Source organism: Fukomys damarensis, unplaced genomic scaffold (assembly GCF_012274545.1).
Source record: "Fukomys damarensis isolate Sample0158 unplaced genomic scaffold, DMR_v1.0_HiC HiC_scaffold_9, whole genome shotgun sequence".
NCBI lineage: Eukaryota > Metazoa > Chordata > Mammalia > Rodentia > Bathyergidae > Fukomys > Fukomys damarensis.
Genome location: NW_022900921.1, coordinates 14750730 through 14769218, shown reverse-complemented (window position 1 = coordinate 14769218; position 18489 = coordinate 14750730). Strand labels below are relative to the sequence as shown.

General features: G+C 35.3%; 1 protein-coding gene across 2 annotated transcripts in view; it reads right to left on the bottom strand.

The window, feature by feature from the left end:
• Positions 1-10132: 10132 nt before the first annotated feature.
• The window catches only part of Gabrg2 (gamma-aminobutyric acid type A receptor subunit gamma2), an 83188-nt gene continuing 74831 nt past the window's right edge, over positions 10133-18489 (bottom strand). The window contains exons 8-10 of one of the 2 annotated variants that reach the window (XM_010622240.1): positions 15420-15625; positions 13230-13253; positions 10133-11844 (exon numbers count right to left, since the gene is read on the bottom strand). In XM_010622240.1, the coding sequence (XP_010620542.1) occupies positions 11569-11844; positions 13230-13253; positions 15420-15625 (506 nt within the window). In that variant the 3' untranslated portion in view covers positions 10133-11568. The remainder of the gene's footprint in view (positions 11845-13229; positions 13254-15419; positions 15626-18489) is intronic. The other variant, XM_010622241.1, reaches the window with a different exon arrangement.

Genomic DNA, 18489 nt, shown 5'->3' with positions numbered 1-18489 from the left:
GAAGATGAAATCTCAATATTGTTTTAATTTGCATTTTTCTAAGGGCCAGCAATGCTGATCATTTCTGTATTTATTTATTGGCCGTTTGTACCATTTGTGCTTCTTTTGTTAACTCTCTTCCTTTCAGCTGCCCATTTTTTGATGTAAAACTTTTGAGTTCTCTATATATCCTAAATATTAGTCCTCTGTAATTATCTTGCACTTTTTTTTGTTTCACTCTCTTGGTTCTTTTTCTGTCCAGAAGCTCTGTAACTTGATATAATCCCAATTGTTGATTCTTGGTATTATGTCTCGTGCAATTTGGGTTCTGTTCCGAAACTCTTTGACTCTGACATTGTCTCTCAGAGTTTTACCTATTTTATCTTCCAGCAGATCGTTTCTATTTTGTTATGTTGGTGTTTGATCCATTGTGATTTGATTTTAATACATAATGGAAGATTCTCAGCTGGATTCAGTCTTCTGCATATGGATAACTAGTTTTTCTAGCACTGTTAGTTAACAAGGCCATCTTTCTTCAAGTGTGTGTTTTTGACCCCCTTTATGAAAAATCAGATGCCTGATTGTTCCTGTGGCTGTTTCTGAATCTTCTAATCCTTTTCATTGCATGAATGTCTATTTTTGTGCTTTATTTTTTTAATCACTGTAGCTTTGTAATATAACTTGAAATCTTGGATTGTGATGCCAACTATTTTGTTATTATTATCTAAGACTGCTTTTCTTAATCTGGGACTCTTTGGTTACATATAAATTTGGGGATTATTTCTAGTTCTGTGAAGAATACTGTTGATATTTTGATTGGAATTGCATTATGTCTTTGTATCATTTGGGGAAACAGGGATATTTGATAATATTAAGTATTATCTTCTTGTTTGCTTGATCTAATTGTGCAAATGAGGTATTAATGTAATGTCCCCCATTATAATTACATTGGTCCTTTCATATCTGGTAGTTGTTGCTTTATGAGATTGTGTGTGATGACATTCAATACAAGCATTTATACTTGCTATCTCTTCCTGTTGGGCTGTTTCCTTTACCACTATGCAGTGGCCTCTGTCTCTTCTGACCAGTTTTGGCTTGAAGTTTGCTGTGTTTGAAAATAAGATAGCTACTCCTTCCTGCTTTTGGGCTCTTTTTGCAGTCATTCCAAAAGAAAACTCACAGTCTAAAGGTGAACAAATGGAAAAATATACACAACCTTAACTTGTTTTTATCAAACAGTGGCACTTCTGAACCAATATTTCTCATCTGTTGTCACAGAGCCTAAAAACTGACAAATTACATACTAGTGAATCCTGGAATGTAGCTCAGCAGCACAGTTCCTGCCTGAAAGTGTGAGTCCCTGAGTTCGATTCCTGCTTCAAAAAAAAAAAAAAAATTTAAAGGGCCAGGAATTTAGCCTAGTGGCACTGCACCTGCCTCAGAAGTGCAAGTTCCTGAGTTTGATCCCTGGTATTGCAAAAAAATAAAAAAATTCTGTTACTGGAAGCCCAAGGGTTCATTTCTGTACTGAGTTCAAAGCTAAAAATATCAAAGCCATAGTCCTATTTATGTAAGCCCAATGATGATATGAACAATTAAAACTTAATTAGCACAGCATCACTTAAAGTGACAACAGCTGAACCATTTGGCAAACAGACCGATTGGGTCTGTATTTTCCACACATTTACCTTTAGTCTATCAGCCTTCTTTTGTCATGGGTTCATCTGCTATATGCAACATATATTTTCATTTTTTTTCATCTCCTCTGCCAATCTTTGTCTTTTGCTTGGAACATTGACATTGAGTTATTACTATAAGATAGTTACTGATTCTTGTCATTGGTTTATTTTTCCAGCGCTGATCTCTTTTCAACTACTCTCCCAGTTAAATGTATACTTTTCTTTCTCTTTGGTGCTGGTGATCTCTCTGTCTCCGTCTAGGATCTCTTGAGTATTTTCTGTAGTGGTGCTTTACCGGTCATGCATTTGCATTTCTTTTGGATTTCTTTGTCTTGGAAAATCTTTATTCTCTCTCTCTCTCTCTCTCTCTCTCTCTCTCGCTCTTTTTTTTTTTTTTTTTTTTTGTGCTGGGGATCAAACTCAGAACCTTGTGCTTGCAAGGCAAAAGCACGGTGCCCCTGAGCTAAATCCCTGACCCAAAAAATCTTTACTTCTATGACAGTTTTGAAAGTCTGGGTTAACAATTATTTTCTCTTAGGGCTTGAAAAACTTTACATCAAGCTCTTCTAGTCGTTAAGATTTGTATTGGTAAATCTGCTGTAATTCTAATAAGTATTCCTGTAAAAGTGGCTTGATTTTGTTCTCTAACTAAAAGCTTTTAGTATTCTCCCCTTTAGTATTGAATTTCTGGAAGCTTGTTTACAATGTGTTGTGTCCAAGGTCCTTTGTAGTTCTATATTCCAGTCCTATTTTCATTTTTCCTTGATTTATACTTCAGTGAATACATTCTTTATGCTTTTTGAGTCATCTTTTAATTTTTCTTTATTCTTATAATTCAGTTTTTTAAGTCATATAGTAGCTATTGGATTCAGCTTGCATGATCTCTTGTCATTTTTATGGTATTGCTGAGCTTATGATCTTTCTGACACTCTGTCTTTAGATTGGTCAAATCTGCCAGCCATGATTTGTAACCAAGAATTTTTCATATCTTGAATTTCTGCTTGCTTTCTTTTCATAAGTTCTAATTCTTTATTAAACTGTCATCTGTATTTGTATAGTCTAATTTAACTGAGTTATTTTATTCTTTGTCTTTACATTCATTAAACATTCTGTTAGTAAGATTTCTTATCTGATAAATAAAATCATCTTAAAGCTTGTAAAGCATCTTACAAAATTATTTATGTTTTTTTTCTTCTTTGAGCATTTTAAACATTTTGATCATTTGGCTTTTGGGGTTCTTTGCCTGAAACTTCCTCTTTTTCAGTGTTGATAAGATCAGACTTTGAGTGGTTAGGAATTTTGGGTGGTTCCTTGTTGCCTTACTTTGTGGTATTTCTTTTGTTTTTGTGCTACAGGTTGAAAATCGGAGTAGAAAATCTGTTTTTATACTGTGTGTGAATCTCTTTTGTTAGAATCTATATCCCTGTGATGTGTCTTGTGAGTCCTTGTTCAGCGTTCGTACTCCTCTTTAACCTGCTCAGAACAATACTTGAGTGTTGTTTTAAGGTTAAGCCTTCTGGGAGGTTGTGTTTGGGGAGACTGGTGCCTTTCCCCAGGAGCAGGTGTCAGTGTGCAGACAGCTTCATTCTTATATGTTCTACTTCTTTGTGATTTCTGGTTTTCCTATAAGCTCTTGATTCTCAGAGCTCTTCTCACCTTTCTTTTTAGTAAGTTGTCCTTGTTCAGGTGCTTGGATTTCAGATCCTGGAGAAGCTGTTTTCCCTCTTGTCTGGACTTTCTTTTGAAAATTTTATCCCTCATATATCTCCTATGGGTTAGGTACCATGCTAGCCCATATAAATATTTGGAAATACAATTAGTAGCCATATTAAGGAACTTGTAGCTTTATAAAAAAGGCTGCATCAGTTGTATATCTTATACACACATGTGTATGTATGGTGTAGAAGTTCACTCAGGTCATAGTTGCCCAAGGATCGACTTCTGTCAGAAAATAATGCCAAAATATAGACCAAGCTGGTCTGGTTGCCAAATGGTTCAGCTGTTGTCACTTTAGGTTAAGCTGTGCTAATTAAGTTTTAATTGTCCTTTCATCATTGTGTTTAATAGAACTAGGACTATAACTTTGGTATTTTTAGCCTTGAACTCAGTTTGGAATTGTACCCTTGGGCTCTCATTGACTCAGAAGCCCTGCCACTTTTAGGCTCTGCAGTAATAGATGAGAAATATTGGCTCAGATGTGCCATTCTTTGTTAAAACAGTTTAAGGTTGTGATCACCTGCAAAGCCCTGGCTGACTTGGCACCTTTGCCAAGGAACTAAGTAGAGGGCCATGTCTATTAACCCACGTTAAGTCCCAGCAAGTAGTTTCATAAAGATAGTCATTTAATCATTATATAGCCAGTTGAAGTATCATCATGTGGAACAGACTACCCAGCATAAAATATGTGACTGTAACCTCTTCTAAACCTTTTAGAACTATTTTTTTCATGAAATAAGGATATAATTGACAATATAATTGCTCTTTTAGTTTTGCAAAACTGGTGATCAGATAAATAATGACAAGTTATAATTTTCTCGATTTTTGATAAGTAGTTTCTACTTATTTTTCATGGCCCACTCTCTGAACTTCTTCCCTCTGTGTGCCCTGGAAACACCATTTCAGCCTACGCTAATCGGGTTTTCTTGACCCTTTGGTTTCCATTTGGTTTGATCAATTAGACATATATATGTAGGAGAAGATAGAATTCTGGACACTTCCTTTTACCCATCCTTTCTGACCCAACTACTTGGCAGTCTGTATTTATCTAAAACCAAAGCTCCTGCCTGGTAACTTTTGTTCTAGTGCTCTGAGTCCTTTTGTAAGTCAAATCCTTTCTTTTAAAAAACAACTAACTCTCTTGGTACATTTTAGGTGTACATTATGATCGCAGGAATTTGCACCTGTACATGATGCATCTTAGTTCTTGTTTTTTCCCATTCTTCTTCCCTCCGTTTCATCCCTCCACTCCTCCCTGTTTTCCATCTTTTGTGCTTTTTTTTTCTTTGACAAGGGTCATATGGCAAGCAGAATAATGGCCCCATAAAGATGTCCACATTCTAATCTCTGAAATAGTGAACGTGATACTTTATATGATTAAAATAAAACTTTGCAGGCCTGGTTAGGGATCTGGACGTGAGGAGATTATCTGGATGGGTTCCATGTAATTACAGGCATCTTTATGGTAGAAAGGCAAGAGGTCAGAAATAAAGGAAATATTAGGGTGGTATAATTTCTAGCTTTAAAAATGGAAGAGGGCCACTGGTTAAGGAATACAAGAAGAATCTTGAACATGGGAAAAATGTGTAAAACCTCCAGAAATTATGCAGCACTGCCTGTAATTTGAGTTTAGTCAATGAAATTTCCAACTCTCAGATATGGTCATTTGTGCATGTCCAAGTCACTAAATTCATAGTAATGCGACATATTGGCAGTTGGAAATTCCTTCAGGTAAAAATAATTTCACTACCTATAGACCCATGATACCATACCATCCATCCTTTGATTGGTGAATCTTAACTGGGCTACATATCTGTAAGTAATATATTCATTGTTCAACTATCTGATGGAATGTATGTATCACCTTTGTTCTCTCGGAACTCTAATTGTTCAATTTTTTACACTTTTGTTCAGCAAAGACCATGTTTAGGGATGAGCTATATGGAATATATCCATGGAAGATATACACAGTGCCTGACAAAGACATTTACTGCAGGTATTGTAGAAAATGAAAAATAATAGGAATTTTCAGAAATAAGGGACTAGGTAGATAAGTGTGGTACAGCTCTTTAATAATTCATTGTTAGAAAATGTTTATGTATAGTCATGAATACATGCAGAGTTGTATAAAAATCTACTATATAAAGGTCTATATTATATCTGTATCTATAGTACATCTATATGATTAAATATGCACAGAGGAAAAAGAAAAAATATGTTTTTACAGGTTAACTCTTGCTAGTTAAGAATCATGATTCTCTTTGTAGATTTTCACATTTCATAAATTATCTATGAGTTTTTTATTAGTAATCAGAAGTGAAACTTTAAATCAATGATAGGATGTCCTCCTTCAGGGTTTGTATGATCATCATATATGGTGAATGTTTAAATTAAAAAAAATATATATATATACAGTGAAATATATATTGCTATTAGTACTTTCTCTTAAAACATCCCATCATTCTTTACACATTCTACAGTAGTTTAGGAAATCCACTTTTATAAATGTCTTTAGGAGCTCTGATTAAAAGATATGATATTTGCTGCTGCTGAATGAACTCCAGCAGAAAGACAGGCTCCTAAAAAATATTAACGTATGATCTCATCCGCCTTATTCATGGGAGCTGGCACCACATGATTTCTGGCTCTTCCCCAAGGTCAAAATGGCCATGAAATGTAAACATTTTGAAGCAGTTCAGGAAATTGAGGCATCTACAACAGTATGACCAAAGATACTCGTGGAAGAGGACTTCCAAAACTATTTCAGAAAAATAGCAAGTTTGATGGGATAAGTGAATTAGAATCAAGGGGGTGTATTTGAGGGGGATTAATGGCAATGTGTCTTTTTCTGTCATTTAAAAATTTTAAGCATAAACCATTTGTTTAAATCTCACCTGAGGTATAGTATAATGGAATATTTTGTGTTACATAGGAACGCTCCTGGTTTTACCACAGAATAATAACTTTTTCTACCTAAAATTACTGTGAGCTGCTCCACTGTAGTTATTTGCATTCTTATTTGTCTCCTCTGTCAAATTCTGATATCAGAAGACAAAGAATGATTGAAATTGCTGTCTTTCTGTGTTCACGGTGCCTTTTGTGAAGCCTGTGATACCAGTCTACTGAAAGTTTTCTATTGAGTTAAACTTATAGGTGCTTAATCAAAATGTATTTGATAAAAGACTTCATTCCAGACCCATAACACATACAAGTTACAGGAAAAATTATGAGGCAGATTTGTATAGCGGGGAGATAGTGAGAAGATAAACAACCTGATTTAAAATGCAAGTGGATTGTGAATTATTTATGTCATATTCTTGTCACAGCATTGTTAATTTAAAAATTGTTTACTCGGAGGACTGAATAAATGTTAAGTACTTAAATTGTAAACCCTAGGATTGAATCACTCAAAATCCTACTGAATACTGGAAAAAGAGATAAAAGATAGCATGTTATACTTTAGTAAAACCAGGAAAAATTCATGGACAGGGTAGCATCTTTAATTAGAGATGACGGAGTTTATCTAGCAGAGAAAAATTGTACAAAAATGGTGCTTTTTTTGGAGGAGGCTAGGCAGGCTAGAGAAGAAATGAGAAGAAAAGAGTAAAACAGAGTATGAATGTAAAATAGTAATCACTAATCTGAGACCATAATATCGAGCAGAGATAAGACTCTAAAAGTCTGTCAGGAGAGGAGTCAAAACCTCTCATTTTCTCATGAAAAACTTACTGACCTCGCTCAGGATTAGAAGATTTAGGGGAATTCTCATTCTATCTATCCATGATTCAGTGAGCTTTTTCTTTCTTTTTGGAAAAATGAGAGTTCTCAGAAATGATAATCATTATTCTTAAGCATGGTACAGATGGCTTTGGTGACCTTTTTTTTTTTTTTTTCTTCTCCCATGACATTTATTGGTGCATTTAAAGCACACAGTACAGTTCCATTCATCATTGGGATCTTGTACCTTTGCATGATATACCTTGGTCTTTATTTTTTCCCCATACCCCTGCCCTCCTTTCACCCTTCCCCATCCAAGACTTTGTTTCCATTTTTTCGTATTTTTCTCTTTTCCCTTATTTCCTTTCCCCTCCCCTTCCCACTTCCCCTTTAGCCATTTTCTTCCTATTTCACCCTCCCAATTATACCATTTGAACCTTATTTACACTTTTTAAAACTTCATATCTGTGCCAAGGGAAATTAATAAGATTCGGTCATTTGTGGCATTGATACAATTATTCCTTATAATAATATGTGATTAATATAATAGTGTGTAATATATACAAACATATTCATTTTGCAGATAAGAAATTGACAGAGATAAACATTACATAGGTGCAGGGTTTGAACCTTAATAATCTTGATCAACAGCTTCTACATCTCTGTTTCATTATACAAATAATAATTAGGGGAAACTTTATTAACCCACATATGCAAAAAAGTTACCATATATTTTGTAACTGAAATGTAACCTCTCATTTTGAAAGAATAATAGTACTTAGGTCACTCCTCATCTCATGGGAAACTCCTTCATTGTCTGCTGCTGCATACCTAGGGCAAGTCTAGGTCCACTATTTTTTAGATGACTGATGACTCCCTTTCTGAGAGAGAATTCTGAAAGTGCTATTGGTTAGATTTAATGGATTAGTCATTCTATATAATAAGGATAAAAGAAATGCAAAAAATCATTTAGCTTTCTTTGTCACTAGATATTCTAAAGTTCTTGTCATGACAATTAAAGTGAAGTCAAGGTCAAAGAAAGAAGGATTCCACAAGTCTGGCAGGTACCCAAGTATGAATGGAAGGATTAAGCACTCCAAATTTTATTTTCACATCCTGAAACATTATGACGTACTGTGGAAGCCCCAATCCTTAGATGACTCTCTTCAGTCTGCCATTAACCAGCACCATGATCTCTGATAGTTTCCTGGAAAATGTAGCAGAATCATTGATCTGGGTCGTTCCTCTTCCCCCACTCATTTGACAAAAATCTATAGTGACAAAGTACAAAGATAACACCTTTTGACATAATCTCTAAAGACTACATCATTTGGTTAATTCAGTTTCATCTTCATCACAGACGCTATTGGTACTAGACAAAAAAACGGAAAAAAGCTATACCATGAATATGCCCTCAACTAAACATTTGGGTAGGCAGCAGACAAGTCCTATGTGACAGCTGCATTTGTGTATATCTGTAAGGTGCAAAAAATTTTAAATTGCATACAGGAAAACACAAGGGGCCAAGAAAATGACAGGCAGCGGAAGTAGGACAGCTCTTTTAGTCAAGGATCATAGAGTTTTATTCTTTGGACAATTTTTAAAGACTTCACGAAAATATGATACTTTCTCTGGCGCTGGGCTAATCAACTCCCTATGTTTTAGAATATGGAGCGGGGGTTTACAATTCTTTGGGATTATTTATAGGTCTTTAAAATAGCTAATCTGCTGTGTAATTTTTTTTTTTAACGAAAGACCTCTGGATTTCCACTCTAGTTTAAAAGAAGCATTATAATGCAAATTCCCCTTAAAGAATGAGACAGCATCACTTGAAGGCAACTATGACTCCTGGTTGTTGCTTGCAGCAGGACTAATTTGATGTATGTGGAAGGAACAGAGCATCAGAGCACAGGAGCTATTGGAAGTGAGGTGTAGAGGTCTTTGACCATTTGTTAAGTATAACTACATGGGGCAGCATTGTTATGCTCATTTTATAATTGGCAAAACGGAGGCTTCTAAAGGCTGATTTGACAACTGGCAAAGAATTGGTTATTACTCAATTTGGGATCCAAAATGTAATATCTGAGTTCGTATTTGTAACCTCGTCTGAAGACTTGGCATGGAGGATGTGGGGGCATTCATAACCTTGCATAACATTTCTGCCTTCCTTCTTTATACCCAAATGCATCTCAGTTCTTTGGAAGCGAAGAGAAGCTCCTTGTGAATCATGGGCATTCAGTTTGCAAATAAAGCTCACAGGAATGTCACCTGGGGGAGTGAGATGGTGAAGAAGGGTCACAGTCCTTAAGAAAAACAGTCCAGCCAGACCACTGAGGTGCCACCATGGATTACAATGTCGAATTTTTATTGTAAAAGTCCACATGTTAAGCAGTTCCCTTTGTGAAAAGGTTTTTCAAATACATAGACTGGGAGCAGCTGATAATTAAGGATTAGATTATATATAATATATATCATATTGCCAATACTATGCACACATTGGAAAGCTAGCTTTTTTTTTTAGTGTCCTCATTACAGAACAAATTTCAAGTTGACAATAACAACATATTTCTCATCATTGAAATTTGCCAACAACTCTCCCCAAAAGTCAACATTGAATATTTTGACAATTTAAGATGAGAAAATAAATTCACTCTATTTACATTTGCACTTAAATACTACAGCACTGATACATTAAATATTTGTAAAGTTGGCAGCTAAAAGTATTTCAAGATTCATCCAGATGACTTAATGATGACTTTACATGATTTTATAGCAACAAAGCCACTGTCTCTTCTCTATTCTTTTAGATTATCTATAAAGTTATATTAGCTATGATAAATTCTGGCTTAGAGAAATGATTGCCATAAAGCATAACAAGGGATACTCTTTTAGAAAAATAAGGATTCAGGATGAGTATATGAAAATTGGGCTGAATTCATCATGTTTCAAGTCTACGGCAATCATTTCTTTTAATTACAATATGGTCTAATGAGGCCTCTAACACAGGCTTAGTGACCTCCGTATAAGCCATTCATTTATTCTTTCATTTTAAAATTAATCTTCAGTCCATGTTTTCAGAGTACGGAATATTACATTCTAAATCTCGGACAAGTATGAATCTTGCCTATGCCTATCATAAATTCACAAGCAGAATTTTGGATGGGTTAGAACTGACTCATACCCAAACCTGGAAGAATAATAAACAAACTCTATGCCCCAGTAGCCATTTCTGTACACAAACATAGAACAGAGATATTATTTTAAAAGAATTACACACTTTGCCTAAAACAATTTTTTCAAGATGAAAAAAGTAGCCAAAGCTCGTTGGATCCTCTGATTATTTCTGTAAGATCCAACATCACTTACTAATGCCACTGTGAAAAAATGGCTCACTCTTTGCAAGGCCAACACAGATTCACCAGAAGCTTATGCGGGCAACTTAACTCAAACTCTGTTTACTGAGCAGTATGTGCTAGGCACTGTGCAGGGTGCCGAGAACCCAAAGAAGAAATGACAGGGATTCTGCCCACAAGGCACTCACAGTCACTTAAATCAGATCTTGAGATGGAGGGTAAGTTGTTTTAAGATCTATCATCCTAAAAGGGAGAAAAATTAGCAGCAAGCACGTATCATTACTTTATAGTCCACTCAGGAAACTGGGCCTATTTAGAGTTGGAAAATGTCATTTATTCAGCCTATGTTTTACTTAAAGTTTGTAATATGTTAGACAAGGAAAAAGATCCAAATCTTCATGCATGAGGGAGAAGGCCTTGAAAATTTCTCCCTCCAGTTCCAAACCCAAATCTTTGTAATTACATTGCTGATGCTTTTAAAGCCCAAAGACACAAAATAAAAGACGGTACATTATGATGATAACTTCAGTCCATTTATTCTGGCTCTAAAGAGAGGCATGCATTAAAGTTGAAGCATTCTGTGTTACTGAAATATTTACATCATAGTACAGGTGATGTGGAGGAAATTTTCTTCCGATCTTGGGAAATTGGCATAATAGATTTCTAAACTAGGCTTTTATATTTGAACTGAGTTGTGATTCTTCTGAAATGAGGGACATATTCTATTGTGTTTATCTTTATCACAACTTCACCCCAAGTGCACAAATGATGTAGTATTGGACTGCTGTACCTAATTGCAGTATGAATCAGGTAAAAATAGCACTACCATAGAAATAGCCTGTATCAGCTGCTATAACTGACAATCATCTTGCTCGGTTTCATTGTTCTTGCCCTCATTTTACTTTGCCTTGCAGTTTTGAAACGTAGCACACACTGAAGTTCAAATTACACTAATTAAAGGAGAGCTGGGCACAAACAATACATTATACAATTTGTCAGGTTATGACATAAAAACAAACTTGAGTCATTATTGACTACATAGAGGATTCTTTAAATGGACCTAGGACATCTTCTTTCCATGAGATTCAGTGAATAAGACCCTTATCAATAAAACCCGTATCTCTTCACAGGTAAAGATAGGAGACCCAATAAACCAGATTGAATAAGCAGAAGGCAGTGGGAAAGAAGATTCGCGCATATGAGTCCATTTTGGCAATACGGATGTGTATCCTCCCATGTCTCCAAGCCCCCGTTCGGCAATCTTCAAAACAGCAGAAGAAACTGGCACAGTCCTTGCCATCCAGACACTCATACCCGTATTCTTCATCCCTCTCTTGAAGGTGTGTGGCATTGTTCATCTGAATGGTGGCTGATCGTGGGCGGATGTCAATGGTGGGGGCCTGAGACAAGGGCGGGGAAGGAGAGGGATCGCAGTTAGTAATACTCGACAAATATTAGACTGCTTTTCCACAATGTCACCCATGTGATGATGAATCTGAAAATGGATACTCAGGAAATTGCTATGACATCGTGATCTACAATGATAAAATTGAACTCAGAAGGATAGCACATTTGCAGATTTCAAAGTTTGAGCTTAAGCAGTGCAGCTGAAAATAATATCAAGCTAATAGCTATAGCAAGAATATTGAACACCAAAAGAAATCAAAGTTTAAAGATTTAAATCAAACTACATGAAGTCTTGTTCTAGTAATCGTTAGACGTGAAGTTGGTTAACATGAAGGCATTTAATGGTTTTGCATGTGAGTGAAACAGAAATAAAAATGCATCTATTTTGAAATCAAATTTTATGTCATGCTTACTTATAGGCAAATAGAAAAACGTCATTATTACACTGAGCAAATGTGTTAAATGATGTTAATAGAAAATGTTAAAATATATATGTAAATATAAACATTAAAGCTTCTTGACTTGATATGACAAAGGTTTAAATTTTAGGAGAATATGGTACTCTGCCTTGTATTCTCTAAGCTTAAGAATATCAGCAGTATTTACTTCCATATGTATGAAAATTTCAAAGAAAAAGAAGGTAAGCACTTAAGAAACTCATTTTAGCGTTTGAGGAGGAAATAATACTAGTTCTCCACATGCCAATCTAACATTTTCTTCCAAAGCAATAGTAAATTTTTATAACACTAAAGGATTTGTTTAATTTTAATCTGTCTGAGTTATAGGATAATATAAAAACAAATCCTCATTTCTTTTAATGAGCTATAAGAATTGAACAGAAATCTTCCTTGCCATATTTCATAGAGGCAGCTGGCTGCTAAGTACCATAGGATGAAGGGATGGATGTTTTAACTGAATCTTTTAAAGACAGCATTTTCATATAAAATTCACAATTATGGCTCAGAAAAAGGGGGAGTAAGTTTACAAGACAACATTTAAAATCCAATTTTTTAATTAGGATTTACAGGGTTAAATCCAGTTTTAAGGGAATGCATGTATGATAGTGATAGCCAGTGAAACTGCATCACATTTTAATCTGAGGAGAGCAGGTCAGATTTGTCTTTGATGTTTAGAGCCTCTCGTTACTTATGAAATGTCATAGGGCTTATAGCTTTAGAGCTTGATGTAAGATCAGAATTTATGCGAATTGGTATATAGTTGCTGAATCAACAGAAATCCATAGAACTTTCTCCATCTTGAATATGTTATCATTAGCAGAATGCTTAAATGTCTATTCATAAAAAACAACACCATGTAAGCATCAATACTTAAATTCAGCAGTTGCATGCAGTGAATTCCCATTCCAAAAACAATATACCTTGAAGGAAAACATCCGAAGAAGCTTTGGGTTTGTAGACAGAAACGAGAATCGCATTTTTTAATAAAAAGAAGGGAAAAGGGAACAGAAAGAAAAGAGAGACAAAATAAGATAAATTAAAGATACATTTTGAAAACATAGTAATTAAAAGAAACTGAAATTATGAACACAGAAGAAGAGCTCTGGGCTTTGGATAAAATATATTTCTAAAGCAGAAAAATGGAACTTTGTGATTCTAGAGAAAGTGTTGATAAATTACCCCACAATTATATGACTGCAAAAGCCAATCTTGTTCAATTGTTAATAAACTTCCTATTATCTGATATCCCTGTATAGAAAAACTACTAATTTATTTTCTAATTGCCATCAAGAAGGCTTTCATAAGTCAATCTTGACAAAATAAGCCAAGATCTTATTACACAGGAAAATAAAATTTTAGCTTCCCATTCACCATTTAGAGTCTAACCATTAATGTATAAATTAATGAATTAGCTTAAAGGGAAAATTTTTCTGGTAATGTCACTTTCTAACTTTCTCTAATCCTCTTTCCTATCTTCTTCTTTTTGTCCTTTCTCTTTTACTTCCATGACCTTAAATTAAAGAGATCCAACTATTTCTCTTTCTGTAACAGATCCCCTCAACAATGACACCACTGATAGAAAAGACCATAGGACTTTTTCTAAAGATCCTTTTAGAAGCTGTCTAAAAGCCAGCCCTCATACCCTCATTAGAGCTGGCAGGTAGGAATGTGGAATGTCAAAAGATCCATCTTCTTTGGAGAGAATGAGATAAAAAGTGAAGGAGAGCAAGCAAAGAAAAAAAAAAAACCAGCACAACAAGGAAAGTAAAAAAGGATAGAATATATTAAAAGGCAGAGAGAGGCAGACAGAAGGAGTGATGGCATAAAGTATAGTAAACATTTAAGAAATTTGAAATAATCATTTCTTGTTTTTATTAATCACTAAGAATAATTATCAGTCTTTCTTTATCTGCTGCAAAGTCTCATATTCCTGTAAACGTGCCATTTGTAGAATTTCAGGTGAGCTTCTAGATTGCTTCTTTATACTTCGGGCTGAAAAGTTCATGAATCAGATAGTTTGCCACTGTCATGGTTTTTATGTCTTAGAGCAACAACCAGGCAAGTTTAGAAAGCCAGAGTGTACGGCCACTCCCTCAGCTGCTTTCTCAGAAGGTTTCTGTGAGGCACGTGGTGTAATCGGGTCCTTAAATCACAGCTACATACCCTTCCCAGCACTCACAGTGAAACACAGCTCCACGGCATTTATATTTGTGTCTCATCCTCACTGTTTGAAGTTCGGCTCAAGCAAAAGTTGTTCCTACCTTTTGCCAAATGCTATAGACACTGTAAGAAATTTAGGTTGTAATTGTGTAAATCAACATCAGCTGTGATTACCAACTACTAAAACTAAGGATTTTTGTGTGTGACTTTTTGGTAATATTTTTGCTTATTATCCTCCCTTACTATGCTTATTTCTCACACCAACCTTCTGAGATGTTTATTTTGCACAATATTCATTTTATTTTATATAAAACAAAGACCCAGGGAGGTTAAGTAACTTCCTCAAACCAAAATGAGCCAACAAAAACATATATGTTAATACGCAACCAATAGAAGTCGTCTGATAGCATCACATATATACAGGCATGCGCGCGCACACACACACACACACACACATATACACACACTCTTCTACACATGCACACATGAAGTTATTTACAAAAGTTTGGTGATTCTTGAATCTTCAGGAGCATGAGCCTTCCCAGGAAAATGTCTTAGATGAAAGTTTTAATTTAAAATATCAGTAATTTAAGTATTATAGTGAGTTGGACAGAAAGATGAAAATCAGTTAAACCTGGGATAGTAGCAAATGGAATATCAATATATTCCATGGAATATCCATGCAGCAACAATTTTGATCCCCACAAAATGAAGAGAGCAAGTAGTTATATTGGGAGGACTGTCTTAGAGAACAGATTTCTCTCAAGTAACGGGGTGACCATAGATTTATCTTTATGGGCATGACAACAGCTCACTTGTTCTCTTTTCGTTTTGAAGGCCAGAGTACTGAGCCTTAACATATAGGTAAGCTAACACAAGAAAACCAAGCCAAACCTATGTGGTCTTTCTGCATAACAATCTCAGTGGTCCCAGTGGGAAATAATACATACGGGATTTTTCTTCTTTTTGTCTTTGTCCTTGCTTGGTTTCCGATTGCTGACAAAATAATGCAGGGTGCCATACTCCACCAAGGCAGAGAAGACAAAGATGAAGCAAACAGATACGAAAAGATCCATCGCTGTGACATAGGAGACTTTGGGGAGAGATTTCCGGGCAATGGTACTCAGGGTGGTCATTGTCAGGACAGTGGTGATGCCTACAGAGAAACACAAAAGAACAGATGATGTTACAGCATTACTTAGTCAGTTAATAACTTAATAACTTCTGAAAAGAAATTTCTTTTGTGACTTTTGATAAGTAACCTCAGTAACCAGGAAAAAATGTATGCCTAAACTTAATTCTCTCTCTGTCTTTCTCTCTCTGCAAATATTGCTATCTAGTAGGTGTCAGTTATGGTGGCAAGCACTGAATAAATATATTAGATTTGGTCCTGCTCCTTATATGCCTTTTATATCAGTGAAAGAGACAAAGTATAAATCAAGTTAGCAAAGGAATATGTAATTTCAAATTATAGTGGGTGCCATGGAAAACGGCAAGAGTAGTGATAACCTCATTAAACGCAATGCTCATGGGTAATGTCTCATCTTTTGAGCTATTTTAAGGCCTACATATCTCGCAATTCTAACTCTTTGAAGCCCCTTTCAAGGAGTTGATATTTCAAGTCAAGTTCCAAATGTAATAAGAAAAAACAAACTTTTGATTATGTGTACATCAGTTGAAGATTCTGAGAAGGAAATACTGTCAATTTAGGCAGTTTTAAAATGCTTGACTAATAAGGAGGTCATGATGGTGTTGGTGAAAAAGAAGTTATATCCTGCAGGGCTTGCCTGAAATGTTGGTTTCATTCAAAGGGTAAGGAGAAATCATTGAGAAGTATTGAATAGAAGATGTAGGTTCTGTGTAAATGACACAATATGATTGAAGAATTATTTGATAACTATTATAGTATAAAACAAATATCTCAAAAACAACATAATAAATAGAATTTACTGAAAACTTCTTTGTTCTAGGCATTATCACAAATATTTTATGTGCATTATTTCTTTGAGTCTTCTTGATGGATATTTTCATTGATTGTATAGGTGAGGAAAATGAGATGAAGAAACAGCACCACCTCCAAAAATTAGTAAAGATGCGCAAGTGAGATTTGAACAAAAGAATTCAATGTATGAGTTCAAAACTATTTATTTTCTATATTGTATAACTGTATCCAAGAAAACTAACCACCTCAAATAGTTGATTCCCAACGGGGAGCAAAATTAATACAACCTGTGTGCAACAACCAGGGAACAATCAGAGGTTTTCTTGGAAAATTTGTGTAAGAAAGATAACAATGATTCAGCGCTTGAATCCGTTTGGCTCTAGGTCGTACAATAGGAACTTTATCATCTTAATCATTTTGGACCTCTGTTTTTCCATCTTTTGAGCTATATCTTGGAAGGTCCAATGTTGGTATTATTCTCTGATTCTAAGTTTGCATGTCTTCCAATGACAGGAAATATCTCATTCTACTCCAGAAATAAGTTGTCCATCCCTTTACCGTCACCAAGTTTGAGATATATTTCTCACAGAGTGAAAAGGCTCCCAAAGATATCATCATTTAGTAGCATTCAGTGACTATTACTGCCATCCAAGAGGCTCCTAGAGGACAATCACATTATCCTGATTTAAAAGGAGGTGTTGGGTAACGCACAAGGAGTCAGCCAGATTGAAATGAAGAGCGTGGGGGAAGGAAGCCGCAGAGAAGAAAAGTGGCATCATTCACGAGAGAGGAAATGTTTTTCTCGAAGATATGGGTCGCTGTTGGCATATGCTCAAAGATGAATGAGCAGAACAAAAACCGTTGAAGAAATATGAAGAAAAGATAAAAATTGGCATATTTTTCCTAATCTCCAAGTTTTTCTTTGTTGGAGCCATTTTTAAAACATTTAACTATATCTCCAAGAACATAAGGTTCTCTTCGGTCATTTAATCTTAGCTTAACATCAAAGTTTTCAATGTACATATGGTGTTTGGAAATCCCACAGAGGGAGAAAAAGGTGTTAGTTGAAACAGCTTCGCAGGGATGAACAGGCTTTGGTAAAGGAGAGGAGTAATCAAGGAAGCTATACTTCTAAATGTCCAAGGCCTTGCTACAGATTGTCTGACGATCCGTCTTCCTGTGTTATATTTTCTGTAACAACGGATGTGTCTCATGACCATTGTAAACTCACAGTTGGGCATAGTGCTAGGTCTCAGTACGTACTCGGTGAGTGAAAAATGTGAAGTAAAGATTAATGAATAATATATTTGTGAGTGACCAAAGAGACTCAACCTCCATTTGAGAACAGGAATCCATATTTATGATATGTAAGAGATAGTTTAGCACCTTTGATTGGGTATGACTTGGAGTGCTCTTTATATTATCCTGTAAAATCTTCACAATGTCCTTATGATGTATCTTGTGAAGCATCAGGCAGTTGAGAGTTATTATAGATTACAGTATTCATTTGGGGAAATGATGTGCTCTGACAGTCTTCTGTGTATTGGCAGGTGGTAGACACTTTAGTAGGGGAGCCTAACAGAAGGAAGTTAGGCCCCTGGCTATGAATCCCATGGAAAAATGACTTATACAGGTGACAGTATCTAGTAAAGTCTGAATAAAAGTTACGAATTGGTATCGTTGATTTTAATGTTCTATTTCTTAAATGTAAAAAGTTAAATTAGGCTGTCTATGCATTAATTAATGTTAGAGTTCTTGATTATATCTAATTATACCTTTTTTTATCAAAAATTTAAAGATTAAATTAGAACCATGGACTTTATTTTGCAATCGGGCCTCAAATCACACTTTACCTCTGACAACTGAAAATTTTAGTATTTTATGGTAGATAATATGAATGAGTTATTTTAGAAAACCTGGCATGAGATATTTTCAGCAAAAATATTCTGAAACATACATGATATACTCATCTTGGCTGCAAGGATGTTTATCACAACCATGTAATGTGTAATCTTGAATAAGTACCTCATGATATTTTCAGGATTCTGCTCGAAGCTACAGGGAATAGAATTGCTCTC